Below are 18,774 nucleotides of genomic sequence, written 5' to 3' on the forward strand. Positions count from 1 at the left end.
GACGTAATGCTTGGGTATTTCTTTTTCATGCGCCTCACTGGTCTCCGGTGTCTATGGCTTGGGGATGAGTTCTGGCTCAGATAGATTCACACCCCAAAGGTCCACGTGCAAACTGCCGGGCACTGCCCTGCGCCCCCTTGATCACTTCATTCTCGACTCGCCCGGTCTGCTACTACTCCTGGCACCCAGGGCGCCCTCCACGGCTTCCAGGCCAGGCACCCTGTGTCCAGCGAATGCTCTAGGCTTTTATGGCTCACGGTGACCTTCCCCCGTGGATATCTTTCCATCTCTACTGGATGTGTCTTTCAAAGCCTCTAATTCCTCCTCCTCCATGACGCTTCCCCATTGCATCCTGGCCTCACCATCTCTCCCATGTCAGAGTAAACCTTGCGTACACTATCCATGCTCCGTCTCAACTAGCACCAACCAATTAGCATCAGTTAGGAACGACTATAATAAGACCAGCAGCCACCACAACAAATGTCATAACCAGAGGAGACGCCACTCACCCCAAAAGTTAGCTGGAAGGTGAGTGGGAAGAGACACAAAGGAGTCTAGAAGCAGATCTACAGATGCCAAGGGGCAAAGGAACGACGGCAGACGCCCGGCGAGTCAGCTGTGCATCCTACGGCAGGACTCTCGGTCACAGTCATCGGTAAGAGATGGACTATGACAAGACTGGGCCGAGTTTGATGTAGGAAGGAGAACAGAGAGAAAACACCTAGAAGAAATCTACTTCTGCAAGACTAAGAAACCACGGGGTACGCAGCACTTGTTATGATATAATGTTATCAGATGATTGTTAAACTGCTTGGCAATTGTCGTAGGGATTCTTTGAGCCCTCGTGATGACACAACCCATCACAGATCAATAATTGGGCACCAGTACAACACAGCAACAAATGGACCAACATTCTATGATCAAAAGAATCAGGTGGCCCAGCCGGCATAGCTCAGTTGGTTGAAAGTCGTCCTATGAACCGGAAGGTTGCCAGTTTGGTTGCCATTCAGGGCACGTGTCCAGGTTGTGGGTTTGATCCCTGTGCATGGGGGAGGCAACCCATCGATGTTTCTCTCTCACATGGACGCTTCTCTCTCTCTCTCCCCCTCTCCTTTCCTCTCTCTTTCTAAAAAAAAAAAATCAGTAAAAAGTATTTTTTTTTAAAAAAAGGTAGAAAAATATGCATACTATATGATTACATTTTTACTGTTAATGTAAAAAGCATAAAAGCAGGCAAAACTATCCTCCTATGCTAGAACTTAGGTTACCCTTGACTAGCTTCCGTTTTCTGACAGGAGTGATGGCTATAAGAGCCTGTTCAGTCTGGAAATTCATTAAACAATATAATAATCTGTAGAAGTATTTATTATATAAACTTCTGTATTACACATATTATATACTCATAAGTGCTTTAGAAAATCACTTGTTCCGGAGTGTAATAAAGATAAGCTTAAAACAGTGAGATGCCACCACACACCTATGCAAATGGCCTAAATCCAGAACACGGACGACACCAAGTGCTGACAAAGATGTGGAGCCACAGGAGCTCTCGCTCATTGCTGGTGGGGATGCGAAACTGTAAACTTTGGAGGCAGGTTGGTGGTTTCTTACAAAATTAAACATACTTTCACCTTATGATCCAGCAATGGCACTCCTTGGCATTGACCCAAAGGAGTTGACAACTTATGTCCACACAAAACGTGCACACAGATGTTTACAGCAGCTTTAATTCAAAGCCGCCAGAACCTGGAAGTAGCCAAGGTGTCCTCCAGTAGGTGATGGATAAACTGGTCCATCCAGACAATGAAATACTATTCAGCTAGAACGATATAAGCGATGGGACCTTAAAAACACATGGAAGGACCTTAAATGCACACGACGGATAAAGGAAGCCCATCTGAAAAGGGTACATATCGTATGATGCCAACTATTACGTACCATTCTAGAAAAGGCAGGACTATGGAGACCATAGAAAGCCCAGTGGGTGCCAGGGGCTGTGGGGAAGGACTGAACCAACACAGGGCTGAGACGTTTCAGGGCAGTGTCGTTACATATCTGCCCAGGCACAGGATGCCCAGCGCCAGCAGAAACCCCCCCGTCCACTGCGGGCTCCGTGTGATGATGACATGTCAACGCAGGTTCATCCGTGGTAACCAAGGCCCCCCTCTGGCGAGGGGCGTTGCTAACCGGGGAGGCTGTGCATGTCTAGGGGCAGAGTTTATATGGGAATCTCTGCCTTCCGTTCAGTTTTGCCGTGAACCTAAAATTGCTCCCAAAATAAAGTCCATTTTTAAAAGGCCACGAAAATGTCATTACAGAACAGGCTATCTTAAGTAGCTGTAACAATTCTTAAGTAGGGGATTCTCTCAAATGTGATTATAATGTGGCTTTTCTCACGCCCCTCCCCACGTAAACCCATCTCTTTTTGTTTTGACTCTATACACACTCAGAGCACCCGATTCAGTTTCTGAATTTCACCCACCTACACTCTCCTGTCTGACTTATGAGCCGTAACAATTTGCTAGATTTCTGTTCGCCTCAGTAAAGCTTACTGAGTCCAGTTGAATTTATTTATTTTAAAAATATTTTTAAAAAATTTTTAATATTTAAAAAAAAAAATTTTTAATTTTTTATTGATTTCAGAGAGAGAGAAACATCAATAATGAGAGAGTTATTGATCAGCTGCTTCCTGCATGCCCCCTGCTGGGGATGGAGCCCACAACCCGGGCATGTGCCCTGACCGGGAATCGAACCCTTGACCTTGACCTCCTGGATCATGGGTCGACACTGAACCACTGAGCAACACTGGCCAGATGAATTTTTATATATATATATATATATATACACACACACACACACACACACACACACACATATATATACATATATATACACATATATATGCACACATATATATACATAAATATATATATATATTTAAAGGTAAGCTGAGAGCCAGCAATGCAGTTATAGACTTTGGTTTTAATTCAAATGGTGATGAAATCTCAGCTCCATAAAAATAAACTCCCTGTGATGCTCCCACCCAAAGGATTAGTGAGTCCTTTGTTCTGTTTACCTCTGCTCGGCCTTCACCCCAAATCTACCTTCAGCACGACTTTCCAATATCAACGGCTTTTCGTTCATACATCACCTGAACGTGTCCTACAGTTTTCCGTCAAAAACCGCTGTCCATCTTCTCTAATGTGAAAACCCGTAAAAGCCAAATGTCGGGGCTGCTTTCATGCAAATAGGGTCCCTCGTTTTTTTTCCAGCTCCCCCAACACTAATTGCAACCCTGAGAATAGAGGCGTCCTTTCCATCCGAACGCGTGAGCCCCAGCTGCCCCCAGAAGGCACATGCCGTGGGTGACCTAGCGGAGACTTGCACTTAATATGCGAAAATAAAAAAGGCAATGTCGAGTCTATTATTCCAACGAGATATTTAGGAAAGAGCACAGGCTGGCAGGGGAGAAATGAATGACAGCGTCGAAAAGGGCACACGCTCGCTTGGCGGATCCGCTTGGAGCGGGGATTGCCTTAAACGCTCCCAATTCGATCTCTGAGACACGAGGTGCGAGGCCGGCGGTTATCGGCCGGGGCTTCGGAACAAAGTAGCCGCTGCCTGGAGTGATCGCCGCGAGGCCCTTGGGGACGCCGAGGCGTCCACGGGCGTCCGGTCACGGCGCTTGGCGCCAGCGTGCAAAGGGGCCCACGTGTCCCTGGGAACGTTTCCACCAAGAGACAGAACCCATGAGCTCAGAATAGGTTTCTGGGATACGCACAGAGCAAGCGCTATCACCGGCGTTTCCACCGACCAGAATACGAGGCTGGAAACGGGTAGTGCCGGAAAAAACATTGTTTTTTTAAAAAGTCCAACATACGATTCCTAACAAAGTGGACGCAAGGCCGGGCGGGAAGCCCAGCGCTGTGGGACGACACCAAGGCCGTGCCAACGCTCCCGGGCGTGGCCACGACTGGGACACCCCCTCTGTGAGGCCAAACGCCAGCCGTCAGCCCGTGGGAGCCGCTCCCTCCCTGGGCTCGGCTCCCCTCGGCGGGTCAGCGACTCAGTTACTCGCAGGGCTCGGCAGCTTTCCCCCAGCCCCGCCCGTGGAAAGGATGGCACTGCCGAGAAAGTCCCTTTGTGAGTGGGCCCTGCGCGCTCCGGGGAGCCTGGGTGTCTCCCCACATCTGCCCAGCACCCAGCTCCGTGCTCCCGGCCCCGCCCAGGGGACCAGGAATACAGGGCCCCCCAGAGGCAGCACACCCGCCACGGCTGCGAGCTCAGCCCGTGTGTCTTTCTTTTCAGCCGGACGAAGCTTTGAACAGAGGAAATTCAACCCAAAGTGTTACTAGGAGTTTGAAAACACAGCTGAAGTGCAAACGCGGCCTTTAAAAGTATTCCTCTCCTCTGTCTGAAATCAGTAGAGGTATGTTTAAAAACAATAAATAAAAATAAATAAATAAAAAATAAATAAAAATGCAGCAGCAGCAGCCCTGGCCGGCGTGGCTCCGCTGGTCGAGCGTCGCCCTGGGCACCGGGAGGTCCCGGGTTCGATTCCCGGCCGGGCACATGCCCATGTTGTCTGCTCCACCCCCAGCAGGGGGCGTGCAGGAGGCGGCCGGTCCGTGACTCTCTCATCAGGGACGTTTCTCTCTCCCTCTCCCTTCCTCTCTCTGGACTCGATAAAAGTGGCTGCCGCGGTGAAGACGCTCTGTCTCCCTCAAGCGCCTTGCGGGTCCGTCGGACGAACAGACTAGGCCCTGCTCCGAGGACGAGCAGAGGTACCTGGCGTCAGCAGGATGACCGAGGTGACGATCAGGGAGCAGATGACCAGGATCACAAGCAGGGCGATGGCGATCCCTTTCCAGTTCCTCTGCGGAGGGTTACTCCCCACCAGCTCCTGGAAACGGAACGAGACAGAGACACGCGGTGAGGGAAGTGAAGACGCAAGATGAGCCAAACCGGCGCCCCCGTGGGGATCAAGGCCCGCGGCGCGGAGCCGCCAGCGAGGCGCATTCTCAACCACGAAGCCACGCTGGGCTCTTTTCTCCGCCCCGTCTTTCCTGCATCAGGGCAGAACCTTGAGAAGCAATCTGATATTTTATTATTATTATTGTTATTGTTAATCATCAGCTGAGGATATTTTTTTCCATTGATTTTCCAAGAGAGTGGAAGGGAGAGAGAGAGAGACATCGACTGCTTTCTGCTCCACGCACCCTGTCCAGGGCCAGGGATCGAGCCTGCAACCCAGGCACGTGCCCTTAACTGGGAATCGAACCCACGGCCCTTTGGTGCTCAGCCGGTGCTAAAACCAAAATCGGATATTTTATTATGTTTCCAGCTTTTGGGTGAACGTAAATGTTTCTCCCCCCAATAAACGAGGTCCCCCAGCATAGGCTCATCATTGCAGGGCCCTCTCTTCATTACAGCCACCCTACGGGCCCCCCAGACTCACACCCAAGCACGTTCCCGCCCTAAGTCTCCTCTTGTCTCTCTTTACATACATCGCACGGTTCACGCCAGGTTCCCAAATTCCAGCATTTGCTTAGCATGTGCCTCGTGCCAATTTTAATCAACCCCTGCCCACCGCTCACCACCGTGAGTCGTTATGACCTTTCACAGCTCCTCACACAAGGCCCCAAGAGGCCCCAGGCGACAGGCGAGTCACCCGTCTGCGCGGAGTAGCTCCCCACCCCCAGGGGAACCACAGCACCCTCCAGGGAGACCACATCTGCCTCGTCGCAGGGACTGGCGGTGGCAGGTGATGTCTGGAGACATCGCTAAAGGGATGCTCAGGGTTGAGTGAACCTAGGAATTTAATCGGGTATCCTGGCTGCTGAGACCCAATTTTTAGTTCCTCTCAAATGACCGTGATTACATAATTTACAGTTCAACCTGGGAGCCTTCGAGAGACAGAGGAAGTAATGCTGATAATTAATGGTAAGTTAGAAATATAATAGTGATGTATTAGTAATTATAATTATTAATTATACAGGGGCAACCGGGCCTCCCCAGGGCAAACAGAGACAGTCACACCGCAAGCGCAGTGTTTCTACCTCTGCCTACACGCGGGTCACAAAACACTCTTTAGAACTCGTACGTGAAACTCATAGCGACTCCAAGTCAAGATAAAAGAGAGTGGAGATGGCCTCGGAAAGCAGGTAACACAAACGCAAATACCCCCCACCCAAGACTGCAAGTTCTTAACACACGTCGAACGGCAGCAGATCAAAATAAAGATGATACTCAACTAAGGGGCAGCAAATAATTAACACCTGACACCCAGATGCTTAACACGGGCTATCTAGGTTATCAAAATGAGAAAAATCAGACGCCAAACAATCCACACTGGATAACCTAGGTTATCGAATTAAGAAAAATTCCACTCTCAACAACGAACATTCGCCACCTACGTTATCAAGTAAGAAACGCCCGGGAGCCGTCACAGCCTGGGCAGGAAATAGCTCCACAGCTGTTTAGGAATCTACCAGCGTTCTTCTCTGCCATCCAGAGTTTAATTTTTCCATTAAAAAGTGGCTTTCTAGCCCTTGAAAATAAGACTAAAAACATAAGCGTGGGACCAGGACAAAGTGTTGCACTGAGACAATCTCGGTCCCTGTTGCGTTGGGTTTTCTATGTGAGCTCAATGCCCAGAAGCGACAGCGTTTCGCTTTAACCACGATTACAAAAAAAATATAAGCCCTTTCGGCCCTGGCTTAGAGCATTGGCCTGTGCGCCAAAGGGTCACGGGTTCGATTCCCCGTCAAGGGCATGTGCCTGATGCCCGGATGTGCTCCTGTCCCCAGTGCCGGATACAAAACGGGGCCCCCACGGCGCTCAGGGACGGCCCGCTGGACGGATAAACCCGTGAGCGCCTTTATGGGCAGTAAGTTCGTTATTTGCTGGCATGTCTGGCAGAAAAGCAATTGCTGGCTGGTGCCGAGAGCGACGGGTGAACACAGGCCCGGTCGCAACAACGATGCCAGGAACAGCGATTGGTCCCGAAAGACATAATGCAAGCTGACACCTAGAGGTGGCACTCGCTCCGTCCCCAGCGACACAGCTGTTGCTCAGGCTTATTTTTAACTCAGGCAAAAAAAAGAAAGCAAACAATGAGCTAAAAACAGGCTAAACCTTTTCCAGGGTTGTTGATGTTTGAAACATAAAATTCATCATTGCGGGAGGCCGTTGCCTCAGTACTGTGTGATCAGAGCCTGATAGTGTACGTGGCCTTGCACAGCTGGAGTAGAAGAAATGCCGACTAAAACAATAAAGGCACCACCGTGTTCAGATGCGAGCTCGAGCCGCCGGGCCGTCTTTGCTCACCATGTACTTCCACGCGGCCACGCGGCCACGAAGCCCTGCAGCCACGAAGCCTGCTGCCACGTGGCCACGAAGCCCTGTGGCCACGAAGCCTGCTGCCACGTGGCCACGAAGCCCTGCGGCCACGCGGCCACGCCTCTCCTCCCTGCGCTAACATCTGGGGCATCTCATCTCGCCCGGAGCTGCCGACGTGGCCCAGAATCCCTCTCCCTCTCCCTACCTCGTGCCTTATTATCTCGAGCAGAGATTCCAATGGAAACTCTGAGGCCACGATTTCAAAATCTAGAGAAACCAAAACCTACAAAAGTGGAAAAATGGGGAAAAGGGCGGGAGGCGGGAGGAATCTTGCTTAGGTGTTAGTACTAAATGCAACGGTGTCTGAAACAACGTTAAAATGTGTCGCAGTTATAGAAACGTAGGGCAAGGCTCCCCCGCTCACTGCCGCCGCCACCCGATGACATCTCAGTAACACCTGTCACGGAGCTCAAGCCACATTTAATTTCCTGCTCCACTGAAAGAAAGTAAAGGACCCACTCCGACCGTCCAGCCACTTATACTGCTGCGCCCGAAGCTCTAGGGAGGGGAGGGCAGAATTTTAGCTTTAGTTGGGCCCCCGAAGCCGGGTGGGTGGCCCGGGGGCAGCTCTGCGATGCCCCGATGAAGCCACGCATCGAATGCGTCAGGGGCATGTCCCACGGCACGTGTCGCATGCCGCGTAGAGGCCGCCTCGCACGGTGAAGATGCGGAGGAGCAGGGAGGAGGTGATTTTCGCGGAGACGGTCTTTGCTCTTTCTCAGAAGCTGCCGCGGGAGGCGGGAGCCTGGGGGCTGCAGAAACGGGACTGACGGGCTGACGGGAGGCGGGCCGGGGCGGCAGGGACCGCAACATCCCGGCCTGCCGGCAGGAAGGGGACAGCTGGCTCCGCTGCTCGACCAGACGGCCCCCTCCCTGGGAAGGAGGGAGCAAACTCCGTTGTTTGTCTCACAATGATCCATCCTCCAGCCCGTCGGTCTCGCGTCCACAGGGCTTTCAGAAGGGTGGGAGACAGGAGGCCGGCTCTGGCTCCCCACACTGAGGGAGGCCTTTCCTAGGCTATCAGCAGGCCCAAGGTTAGGTAACCGGTACGTTTAAAATTTCTAGAAGGTCTGTGTGAGCCAGCGGCGAGCGGGGCTAACGACTCGGCCGGTGTGACGTCACAGGACAGTTGGAAAGGGCGGCGGGCGGGCGGAGTGGCGGCTGGGAGACGCTCCACTCCCCGGTGTCTCCCCTCCTCCGTGAACGCTGTTCTGGCCTCCTCGGGACTTTGGGGTGCTTCTGTTAGCCCTGAGCGACCGGAACTGCCTGCAGCGCAGGGCAGGGCGAGGAGGGAGGGGACGGGAGGCCGCCGCTGAGACAGAGGCCACCAGTGTCGTGCCCGTGGCAGGTGGCGGGCCTGGCGGGGGATGGGACCTGACCCCTCGGAAAACTTCCGTCGATGTCACTAATTAGAAATGAAATCTGCCTGACGGGCTCTATTTTTGAGGCCTGGTGATTAATTAGGAGCCATCGTTACGTTGGTGACAGAGACAGCTGACGTTCCTGGTGATTACAGACAGACTCCCGGGGCCCCTCTTCCCCGGGACCCCCACGGGGCCCCCCACCAGGCTCCCCGGCTCTCCACCGCCCAGTGCATTCTCGCCTCAGGCACGGGGCCGGAATCCAAGCTCCTCTCTGTGACTCTGGAAACTTCTGACGTTGGCTATTTTACATCCTAGGACTTTATATTCCCGCCCGGGGCACAGGCCTTTGAAGTCCTAACCTCCGCCAGCCACCAGGGCGGCTGCCAGGCCCTGCCTGCGGCTCAGCAGGACTGCGAGAAGCAGGCAAATGACTAACTGTAATTATAGATACATTTTTTTCACGAAAAATATATATACACGCTCATTTCTGTAGGTTCTTTTAAATGTTGCAAATGAACTGTATGTTAATAAACACTGACTTTATAATCATTCAAAGTGTATACATTTTGGGGGGACACCTTGTATATATATATATATGTTTAAATTTGTTCTTTTTTAATGTTTTTTTGTAGGGTTTTGTGGGTTTTTTTTGAGAGAGAGAGAAAGGAAAGGGGAGGGAAAGGGAGAGGGAAACATCGATTGGTTTGCCTCCTGTACGTACCTCAGTTGGGGGTCGAACCCGCAACCCAGGCAGGTGCCCTGACCGGGAATCGAAGCTGCAGCCTTTGGGCGCACAGGACAGTGCTCCAGGCTCCTGAGCCACCCGCCCGGGGCTTTATTATGTTTCACCTACAACTTCAACACCAGGCCTGAAATTACTTTAAGGTCTCAGTCAGCTGGCTGTGCCTGACAGAGTCTTTATGAAATTCATTCAAAATCGAAGTTATTCTCACCGTCGGGGCTCCGCCTAGCTCGGCTCTATTTGACGTTTTAAAGGTACCGCGTTGTCCATTGTCCCTAAATTACAGAAGCGCCCACGCGGCGCCCCGGCTGCGGTCGGAAGGATCCACAGCGCCCCAGCCCAGAGAGACCCCGGCAGCGGGCGCAGACCAGGCGCAGGGACTGAAACTGAGCCTTTGTATCCCCCACGTTGCTGCTCGTGGTAACAATGTATCAGAACCGTCCCTGCACAAGGAGCGGCTCCGCACAGGCTCACGGACCCGCAGGCAATTCGGAGGCAAGTCTGAGCCCCGGCAGCTTTCTGGCAAACGCCACGCGTCACTTCCCAGCACCGCAAATCCCCGCAGGCTCTCCATAAATATTAAGTCGCTTAACAAACAAGTCTCAGAGGCGAGAACCACCCGCAGTTTCACCGCAGAGACTAAAATAACATGAGCTCACTTTTTCCCCGAGGGGCTTGCGCCCAGATACGACCCTGCGGCTGGGTGCAGACGCCTTGCGGACAGTGCCGGGGTCACAGTGAGCTCCGGTGCCCCCTCCCCACCCTCGGGTGCCAGGGGCCGCATTTGCACACCCCCGAGCCCTCTCCGCTCCCCCTTGGCCTCAGGTAATTGGACCAGCCTGGCTCAGGAGTCTGCTCCTGGATTTCGGGGATGGGATGAAAATATTCCAATTTATTCTTGACGGTTGTCAGGAAACATGAGGGAGAAAGGAGGGAAGGGCGGCCGCGGGTGTGGCTCCTTCCCAGGCAGGCGCAGGGATTGGGAAGAAAACAGAGCAGGTTTAGGGGAGGGGTGGGACGAATGAGAGACAGGGACTGAAGAGCGAAGAAATGGGGAGCAAAGAGGCCAGAAGCAAAGGCAGAAACGAGTCCCTGGGGTTTCCCCTGTCTTCACGTAATTTTCCTCCTGAGGCCTGGATGAATTTTCCCTTAGCTTGAAAAGACACCCTTGTTTTTCTTTATTTTTTTAAAGATGTTTTTATTGACTTTAAAGAGAGAGAGGAAGGTAGAGGAAGATGGAAACACAGATCGGCTGCCTCTTGCACGCCCCCGACCGGGGATCGAGCCCGCAACCCGGGCCTGCGCCCTGACCGGGAATTGAACCAGCGACTGGGTCTGAGGGACAGCGACTAACCAACTGAGCCACACCGGCCAGGCGACACTCCTGTTTCTTTATATTTTATTTCCCATTTTATTTACACTAGTTTAAGTGGATTCCCAAAACTTGAGAACAAAGCTGGACACACAGCATGGAGACACCCGGCCCATCCACCCAGGATCCCAGCAGGGGGCCCTCTCTGTAAGGCCTCCAAGTCCATCGGGGAAGGACCCCCCCCCCCCAGTCTGTGCGGGACTCAGGCCAAACCTGCACTTAAAAAACCAGGTGAGAGACCTGACGACCCGCTCGGTGGACAACCTCGGGCATTATTAATTGCATATATAATTCCCTTCGGAAAGACTGGTTTCCCGCCAGCGTGTCTAGTTATATTCCCGGAGGAAATGCTGAGCGAAATATAGCGATTACCTTAACTACCCTCAAGAACCCACATTTGTCATCATCCATCAGCGGCGGAGCGCAGTCCCCGCGGTGACAGGAGGGGGCCCAGTCGAGCTGAGGCGAGTGCCAGCCCGACAGCTGGCACGACAGAATGTCCAGGGGTCTCGTGGGCTGCTCCTGAGAGAGCCGCTGTTTCAGGTACCAACGGGCTCAAAAAGAAAGCTCGACTATTTCTCGATTCTAGCTGGCCTGGAATAAAACTGCTTTTTTATTTTTATTTTTTAAACAGCTACTTTTGTCATCAAGAGCGGCCTAACCCAGGTATTTTCATATAATGCCGTCTAATCGAAAAGACAAACGGCATCAATTATTAACCACAGGAATTAGTGATCTTTTAAAAATATGTTTTTATTGATTTCAGAGAGAGGAAGGGAGAGGGAGAGAGAGAGACATCAGTGATGAAAGAACGTCATCCATCGCAGGTCCCCGACGGGGGATGGAGCCCGAAACCCAGGCCTGGGCCCCAACCGGGAATCGAACCAGGGACCTCTTGGTTCCTGGGCCAATGCTCACCCCTGCGCCCCACGCCAGGGGAGGAATCGCCGTCTTCACTGCACCTGCAGCCCCGATGCTCCCAGGCTCTGAGACCGGGATGCGGACCTCGTGGGGGTGGGGGGGGGTGGGGCACTATTTTGCCACCACAGTGATGGTATTTTCTGTATGAAAAAATGCTACCATCGATGGAAATAACCGCCACTATAACACGCAGCACAGTATGTGTCACAAACGTCATTTTGAGTGAAAGGGCCAGACACTAGTCATATAAGCGGAACGATTCCATTTCTCTAAAGTTCTCCAGCGGGCAAACTACAAGCACGGGGCTCATGCTTAAGTCTGTAAAAACAACAAAAGACGTTGCCATAACCTGCAGGATGCCCCACAACTTGGGGGGGACAGAGGGGTCACAGATGGGAAGGGAGAGGCAGGACCCAGGAGCTTTGGGGGTGCAGGGCCCAGATGGAGGTTGGGGCTGTTTCGAGCTGTAGTCATCTGTTAAGCTAGGTGCTTGCATGTTATATACAAGGTGTCCCCAAAAACATGTACCCACACTTTGGACAGCTACTAGCTCAACCGTTGTTTCTTTCTTTTCAGCCAAAATGAGGTTCGAGCAAAGGAAATGCACCCTAAAATGCCACTGAAAGTTTGAAAATGCAGTCGAAGTACAAACACTGCCTTTATAATTATTCAGAGTGTGTGTACATTTTTTGGGGGGGATGCAGGGTGTCCCCCTAGAAATGCATACACACTTCAACAGCTGATAACTCGCTTGATTTCCACCCCTTTTCAGGTTTAACTGATTTGAAATAATGGGCGAGTCCAGACTAAGCTTTGAACAAAAAAAATTTATCTGTTGGACTTTTTTTATGGGGACACATAAAAGATAAAGTTTAGGGTAAAACCCAGCAACAGTTGAGGAACTGAGGGCCCACAAATATTGAACGAAACGATCCTTGATGTTCGTGATTCCACTGCTGTGCGTTATCAGCAGGGCCTGGGCCAGCACAGTCATCAGTTTGAAAACAGCCACCGACAAAAAAAATTATTCCTTTCTGTAGATGCTTTTAAATTCTGAAAATGAGCTGTGTGTGAATAAACTCTGCCTTTATAATCACTCAAAGCACGTATACAGTTTGGGGGGACACCCTGGAGTTTTTGTACTGTGAAGTTCACACTGAGCCACCTTTGCTAACTTCTGAAGGAGCGGGCACTCACCAAGGATCCCGTTCGCTTTCTGACGTCAGAACAAGTGTCCGGAGATGACCAGGGTTGGTTATTTCTCCCCTCCCGCCTCCTGGTGCTTTGAAATGTGTCAAATAGGAGGCCAAGTCTGGCACGTTTGGCTCATCCTGTAGGTTGAGTGTCATCCTGTGCACCGAAAGGTCGCTGGTTCGATTCCCGGTCAGGGTACATTCTTGGGGTGCAGTCGGGGGTGTGCGGGAGGCAACCAACTGATGTTTCTCTCATTGATGTTTCTCTCTTTCTCTCTCTCTCTCTCAGTATGTCCTCAGGTGAAGATTATATATATATATATAATAATATTACATATATATTATATATATATAATATTATATATATAATATATTAATATATATATAATATATATATAAAATATATATATAATATATATACACATACATATTCAGGCCAAGGTGGAATCAAATACCCCAAAAAGGAAAATATTCGCAGAGCAACTATTAAGATGATCGGGAGAAAATAACCCACACACACCGACCACGGGATCTGCCATTACTTTGCTCCAATGTCTGGTCTAAACACACTTTCTCTCTAGTACTTATTCCCCATGAAAGGCTCTGACATAAATTTCCTTTATGTATCATGGACCATTTACGATAAGTAGAAGGTAGCAGCAAATTACAGACTCAACGGCGCCTGTACCTCGGGATGGTGAACGGCTTCCTAATCACTGTACACCCGCATTCAGGAGGTGGACACGTGACGTTAAGGCGGCAGGAACAGTCTTAAATAACACTGAAAGCAACCCCCACACGTCCATCAGCATTCCCTAGGTCAGCCTGCCGGACCTACACCCCGTGTCTGTTTCACTGGCTCATTTAATTAACCTTCGTTAGTGGAGGCTCTTACCTTTTCGTGAAGGTGCTCAAAACACAACATGGGTGATATTTGACCAGAGGAGCCCCCGGCAGGAGGCAGAAGTCTGCGTGGCCCCCACCTTGCCGATGAGGCCAATGCCCGCTAATGACATTGGTGGGGGAAGGTTGGCCCTGGTATAGTCCTGAGGAGTGATTCCTAGGGACATGCAGTGGGTTTGGTGTCCACTCTCTCTCTCTCTCTGCCTCTCTCTCAATGCCCTCCTACCAGACTGTCTCTTGCAAACAATACCCCACAAACCCAAGATTTAAATGAAACTCTCTCCCCTCTGGCATAGCACAAAAGCAATAAGAAGTTTCAGAGTCTACATGAGCTCTAACAAAAACACGTAAGTGGCACAAGGAGATGCACACATCCACAGGGGAACTTAGTCTTGTCTGCGATGAGTTACTTTGCAGACCAGGAGATAAAAGCACTTGGATTAGAAATTGCTAGTGATCTAAATAGCACCCCGGCACAGCCCAGGTGAGGAGCTCAGCACTAGAGGCAGGATACAAAAGGAAACATGAAGAAAAGAATTTAGAAGGCATAGAGTGGAAAACAGAAAGGCACATCAGACACAGGGCGAGTGAGCAGCAGTGGGACACCCAGACTGGCCAGTAAGACGCATCTGAAGAGACTATAGTCTTGGTCTTTGGGGTGGAGCAAACAGCCAGTGCATCGAGGCACCTGTGGGTACCACGTGTGTGCAGAATTAAGTGTCTGTGGTAGCAAGAAAAGGGAAAGTGTGGGTAATGGTGGCCTTTCTAGGGCAGCTATTTACATGGCACATTCTCAAATAATTTCTCCTTGAAACTTTTCAAACAGATTCTGCAGTGTAAGTGGCAAAATGTTAGTGACCTGGACGTGGTCCACACTGGGAACAAGCCAGGTACGTTTATGTCGTAAACTAAATGCAGATGAATGTGTTACTTCAATTTTATCAGTCCAGTTTCAGTCATTATTTTATGGCCCATTATCTTTAAATATTGCCGTTAAAAAACAACAACACTTAAGGACACCTTTACTATTGTTATAGGTAAAATTTATGTTTAAAAAAGTAACCACAGCTTATGATAATATGAGGAGACCTGAGGCATGTGTCTGAACCAGGACACAGGCACCATGAAAGGAAAAGACAGAAACATTTATTTTACTTTGGGTATCATGTAACAGATAAAGAGAAATCGTAGGGAGCCTAAAGGAAAGAGAGCACGATAAATATTTTATTGGAAAATTGGACCTACAAGGAAATGTCAAGGTAATTAGTCTAGTTAGCAGAAGAAAAATTGCCCAGGCCAGGACTTAATTACTGCCTCCATTTATAGGAAGCCAAAGCTTTTGGGACAAAAGGAAGAACAGCTATCTAGTCCGTAGGACAAAAGGGAAAAACTGATTAATGTGACAAAAAAGGTGATTTGCAACAACTTTGTGTATTTCTCACAATGAGGCTACGGGAACCCAGTTGGATTCTGCTGGGCAAACAGGTTGAAATGCAGATTCCTGGGCCCCCTGGAACCTACCGACCTGCTGTCTCTGGGGGAGGGGCAGGGAATGTCCATGTTCCAGCACCTGCCCGGGTGATGTTTACAGATACTGAAGGGCAAGTCTCAGAAAATTCTTTTTCTCAAGATATCGTAAGAACCCCACTCCCACTGGCAATGGAGAAAGACAATCCACGTATTTTGCATATTAATGGTTTGCAAGAACCCAGGAAAGGAAAGGGGACCACACGCTTCCCGGAGGCTGTATCTGACAAGATAAATTTTCTGATGTCTCCCATGCTTACCATCTGTATTCAAAAGCAGGAGCCGGGCTCTTATTTATTCAAATTAGCAAAGGCTAACTAAATCGACAGGCTAGAATTTAGCAGCAAGAAACCACGGGAATGTTTGTTTCTCCCTGAAGAGTCATAAAACTCCAGCATGAGCGCTGAGGGGGAGGGAGGGGAGCTCTGTGCTCCGTGCCAAGTCCGTCCAACACAGTGCTTGGCCTGGCTCCATCCAAAAATCACTGTGGCTTTTGGACATTGGGGAGGAGATGCTAAATTCAAGCTAAAAGATAAATAAATACCTCTAATGGGGAAAATGGCTCCATGTCTCCAATGCTGGAAACATGTTTCTGGGGTCTAAGCGGAGAATGGGATATAATGGCTTTATAACACCAAGCAAGCTCAACTGCCAGGTCAAAACTTAACAGTCAATGACCTATAAACAAATGTAAGAAATAATCCAAGAAGTATTAGGCGGCCTGGGGGAAAGCCAGATTTCATCAATGTCTTCACGGGCACGGTTGAGTTTGACTCAGGTGGTGGGACTTCTGGGTGGCTAGTTATTGTGCAGATCTAGGTTTTCCACCAGAATCAGGAAGAATCATTACAAATGTCCCTGGGAGGTGCAAAGCCACTGTGGCTTCTGACTGCGGAAGAGAAGGGCATATGCAATGCGAGTTACTGAAACCTGGAGACGGCGTTGGAGGGAGCTACTGGAGATCCATCCCTGGGACATTTCTGCTAATTGGCAAGACGTGTTCTCTTTACAAAGGTCACTTAGGGGTGGTTTTAACCAAAGAGAGCGAGGAACGTCCTCAGTGACCTTTTAAGGGTGTATCCAGTCCTAGAAATACCTGGTTTGATGGGAATTTTTGACAGGGTTGGGCCAGGAGACAGTCTCAGGCCCGATCTACCTCTGGAGAGACTCGTAGACACATACATCTTAATTCCTAAGAGTCAACAATAAAAGTTCTTATTTTCTCAGGGAACCAAATGTGCACTTATTTCTTTATAAAAAGAAGGAATTGCAATGATCAGTTTGTCCCTCCCCCCACCCATGTGTTCAATGATGATGTTAAATGCTTTTTAATCTAGCAAACACATCAGGCTCTCAGGGAAAATACTAAACTTAGTTGTGTGTTTTTGAAGGAAAGAAATAAAATATCTCGCTTATTATGAGTAAAATGAAAAGTCTTAACATCCGGTGATTAAAGGAAGTGAAAAACCATGTTGGGTTATTTAACTACAACCAGCACCGGCTCTTACCCCATCTCCAGAGATGAACACATTAGGAAGATATAGGAAAACAGTAGAGTATGTTACCGTATCGGTTACTTGAAGTTATGGGGACCCCATAAAACTCGTGCACAGAACCAGAAAAATCTCATTATTTCATACGCTTCAATGATGGAAAAAAACAAAACAAACTTTAAATCCAATAAAATCCTGAATTGGAAACATTTTAGTCCTGGTGGACATTCAAGGCACTTTGTACGTGTTTATTAGCAGAGTTAGAAGAAAACTCTGCAAACCTCATTGTACTCTCCCCCAAACCCACTAACCTTACTTGTCGGGAAATGTGCGTATCGAAACCAAACCCTTCACGCCGCGGCTTTCACACGTTTCTAAACTGTCATCCCTAAGACGCGGCGTCAGGAAAGCCCGAGGTTGTGTGTAATCTTTGCTCACACGTAACATTGGGCACAGGGCTTGTATTTTCTCTGTAAAGGGCCTCTCTTGTCCTTTGCAACGAAAGGATTTGCAGAGACAGGTACTACTTAAGTTATAAGACTTCTGCATTTATCTCACCCAAGCGATATATTTTCCTTCCTTTATTAGCATCAGGAATGTGAACAGAGGAAGTAACTGTAACAGTGTGGAAACAAGATACTGTTACATTTTTTTCCTCTCTTCCCAGCACAAAAGCCTTTGCCGGTCAGCACCTTGGAGAGCGCAAGGCTCCCGGCCTGGAGAATGCGGGCGCACCAGGCCCGAGCCCAGCCTCCTCGCTGGTATTGCTACAAAATCATGTGTCAAACAAAGCCGACGTCACCGGCCAGGAATCCAACCCTGGTGCCGTGGATCTTGCCTTCCAAACGGCATTTTCAAATAAGAGGCGCCTACACTCTGGAGAAATGGCTGATTCTAGAGCCAGGGTAAGAAAAATACATAGTGAGCCCGGAGTATCTTGTATCACCAGGAAAGAAGAGCTAAAATATCCAGAGCACGGGGCTGGGACAGGCCAAAGGGCCAAGAAACCAGCCCGGGGAAGGAGCTCCCCGTGGCCAAGGCTGGGACGATTTGAGCCACAATATAAATAACACAGAATTAGATGGTAATGAAAAGTATAAAATAAACATGCATGAGTCTGTGCTTGGATTGGTTTGCTAAGGCCTCTCCCTTCCAAAGACAGTGCTTTTTTTTTTTTTTTTTTAAATATATCTTTATTGATTTCAGAGAGAGGAAAGGAGAGGGAGAGAAAGAGACAGACACATCAATGATGAGAGAGTCATTGATCGAGCCCGCAACCTGGGCATGTGCCCTGACCGGGAATCGAACCCTGATCTCCTGGATCCTAGGTCGACACTCAACCGCTGAGCTACGCCCGGCCGGGCAAGACAGTGCTTTTAAACAGTGTTTTCCTGAGCAGCCCAGCACCCCAGCCCGCAGCCCGCCTGCGTCTCGCTGTTTTTAAGGAGAGAGCTCATGAGACAGGAGTGATGAGTGAACAGGGTCTGAGAAACGTCATTTTCTCCCCTAGAGAGCTAGGCCTCCGTGACAGCAGAACTGGATGCCCTGGAAGAGAAGTGACATTTTCTCTTGTCGGAGGCGGTTCCCTTTGCAAAACTGAAAACGGAACAACCAGAATAGAGAGAGAATGAGAGAAAGGAAGGCTGACCGTTCACTTGAAACCGAGAGAAAAAAAATTAGGACCCTAGAGTAGAAAGGAAAAAGAAATATGATGAGAGATAATATTTTCCTTCCCAGGATCACTTCGGAGCCTAAACACAGGAGCATGGAGTTGGGTCAGGTACCATCCTTGCAACAAAGTATCAATGCACCGAAGAGATACACTTGCAGCGTGACCATGGGGGAGTCAAATTCACCT

General features: G+C 49.6%; 1 protein-coding gene across 2 annotated transcripts in view; it reads right to left on the reverse strand.

Annotated features, from left to right (window-relative positions):
• Positions 1–18,774, reverse strand: part of DPP6 (dipeptidyl peptidase like 6) — a 363,707-nt gene that overhangs the window by 109,045 nt on the left and 235,888 nt on the right. For both annotated transcript variants that reach the window (XM_016196944.2, XM_087820908.1), the window contains exon 2: positions 4,789–4,903. In XM_016196944.2, the coding sequence (XP_016052430.2) occupies positions 4,789–4,903 (115 nt within the window). The remainder of the gene's footprint in view (positions 1–4,788; positions 4,904–18,774) is intronic.

Source organism: Miniopterus natalensis, chromosome 10, assembly GCF_054644295.1.
Source record: "Miniopterus natalensis isolate mMinNat1 chromosome 10, mMinNat1.hap1, whole genome shotgun sequence".
Taxonomy (NCBI): domain Eukaryota; kingdom Metazoa; phylum Chordata; class Mammalia; order Chiroptera; family Miniopteridae; genus Miniopterus; species Miniopterus natalensis.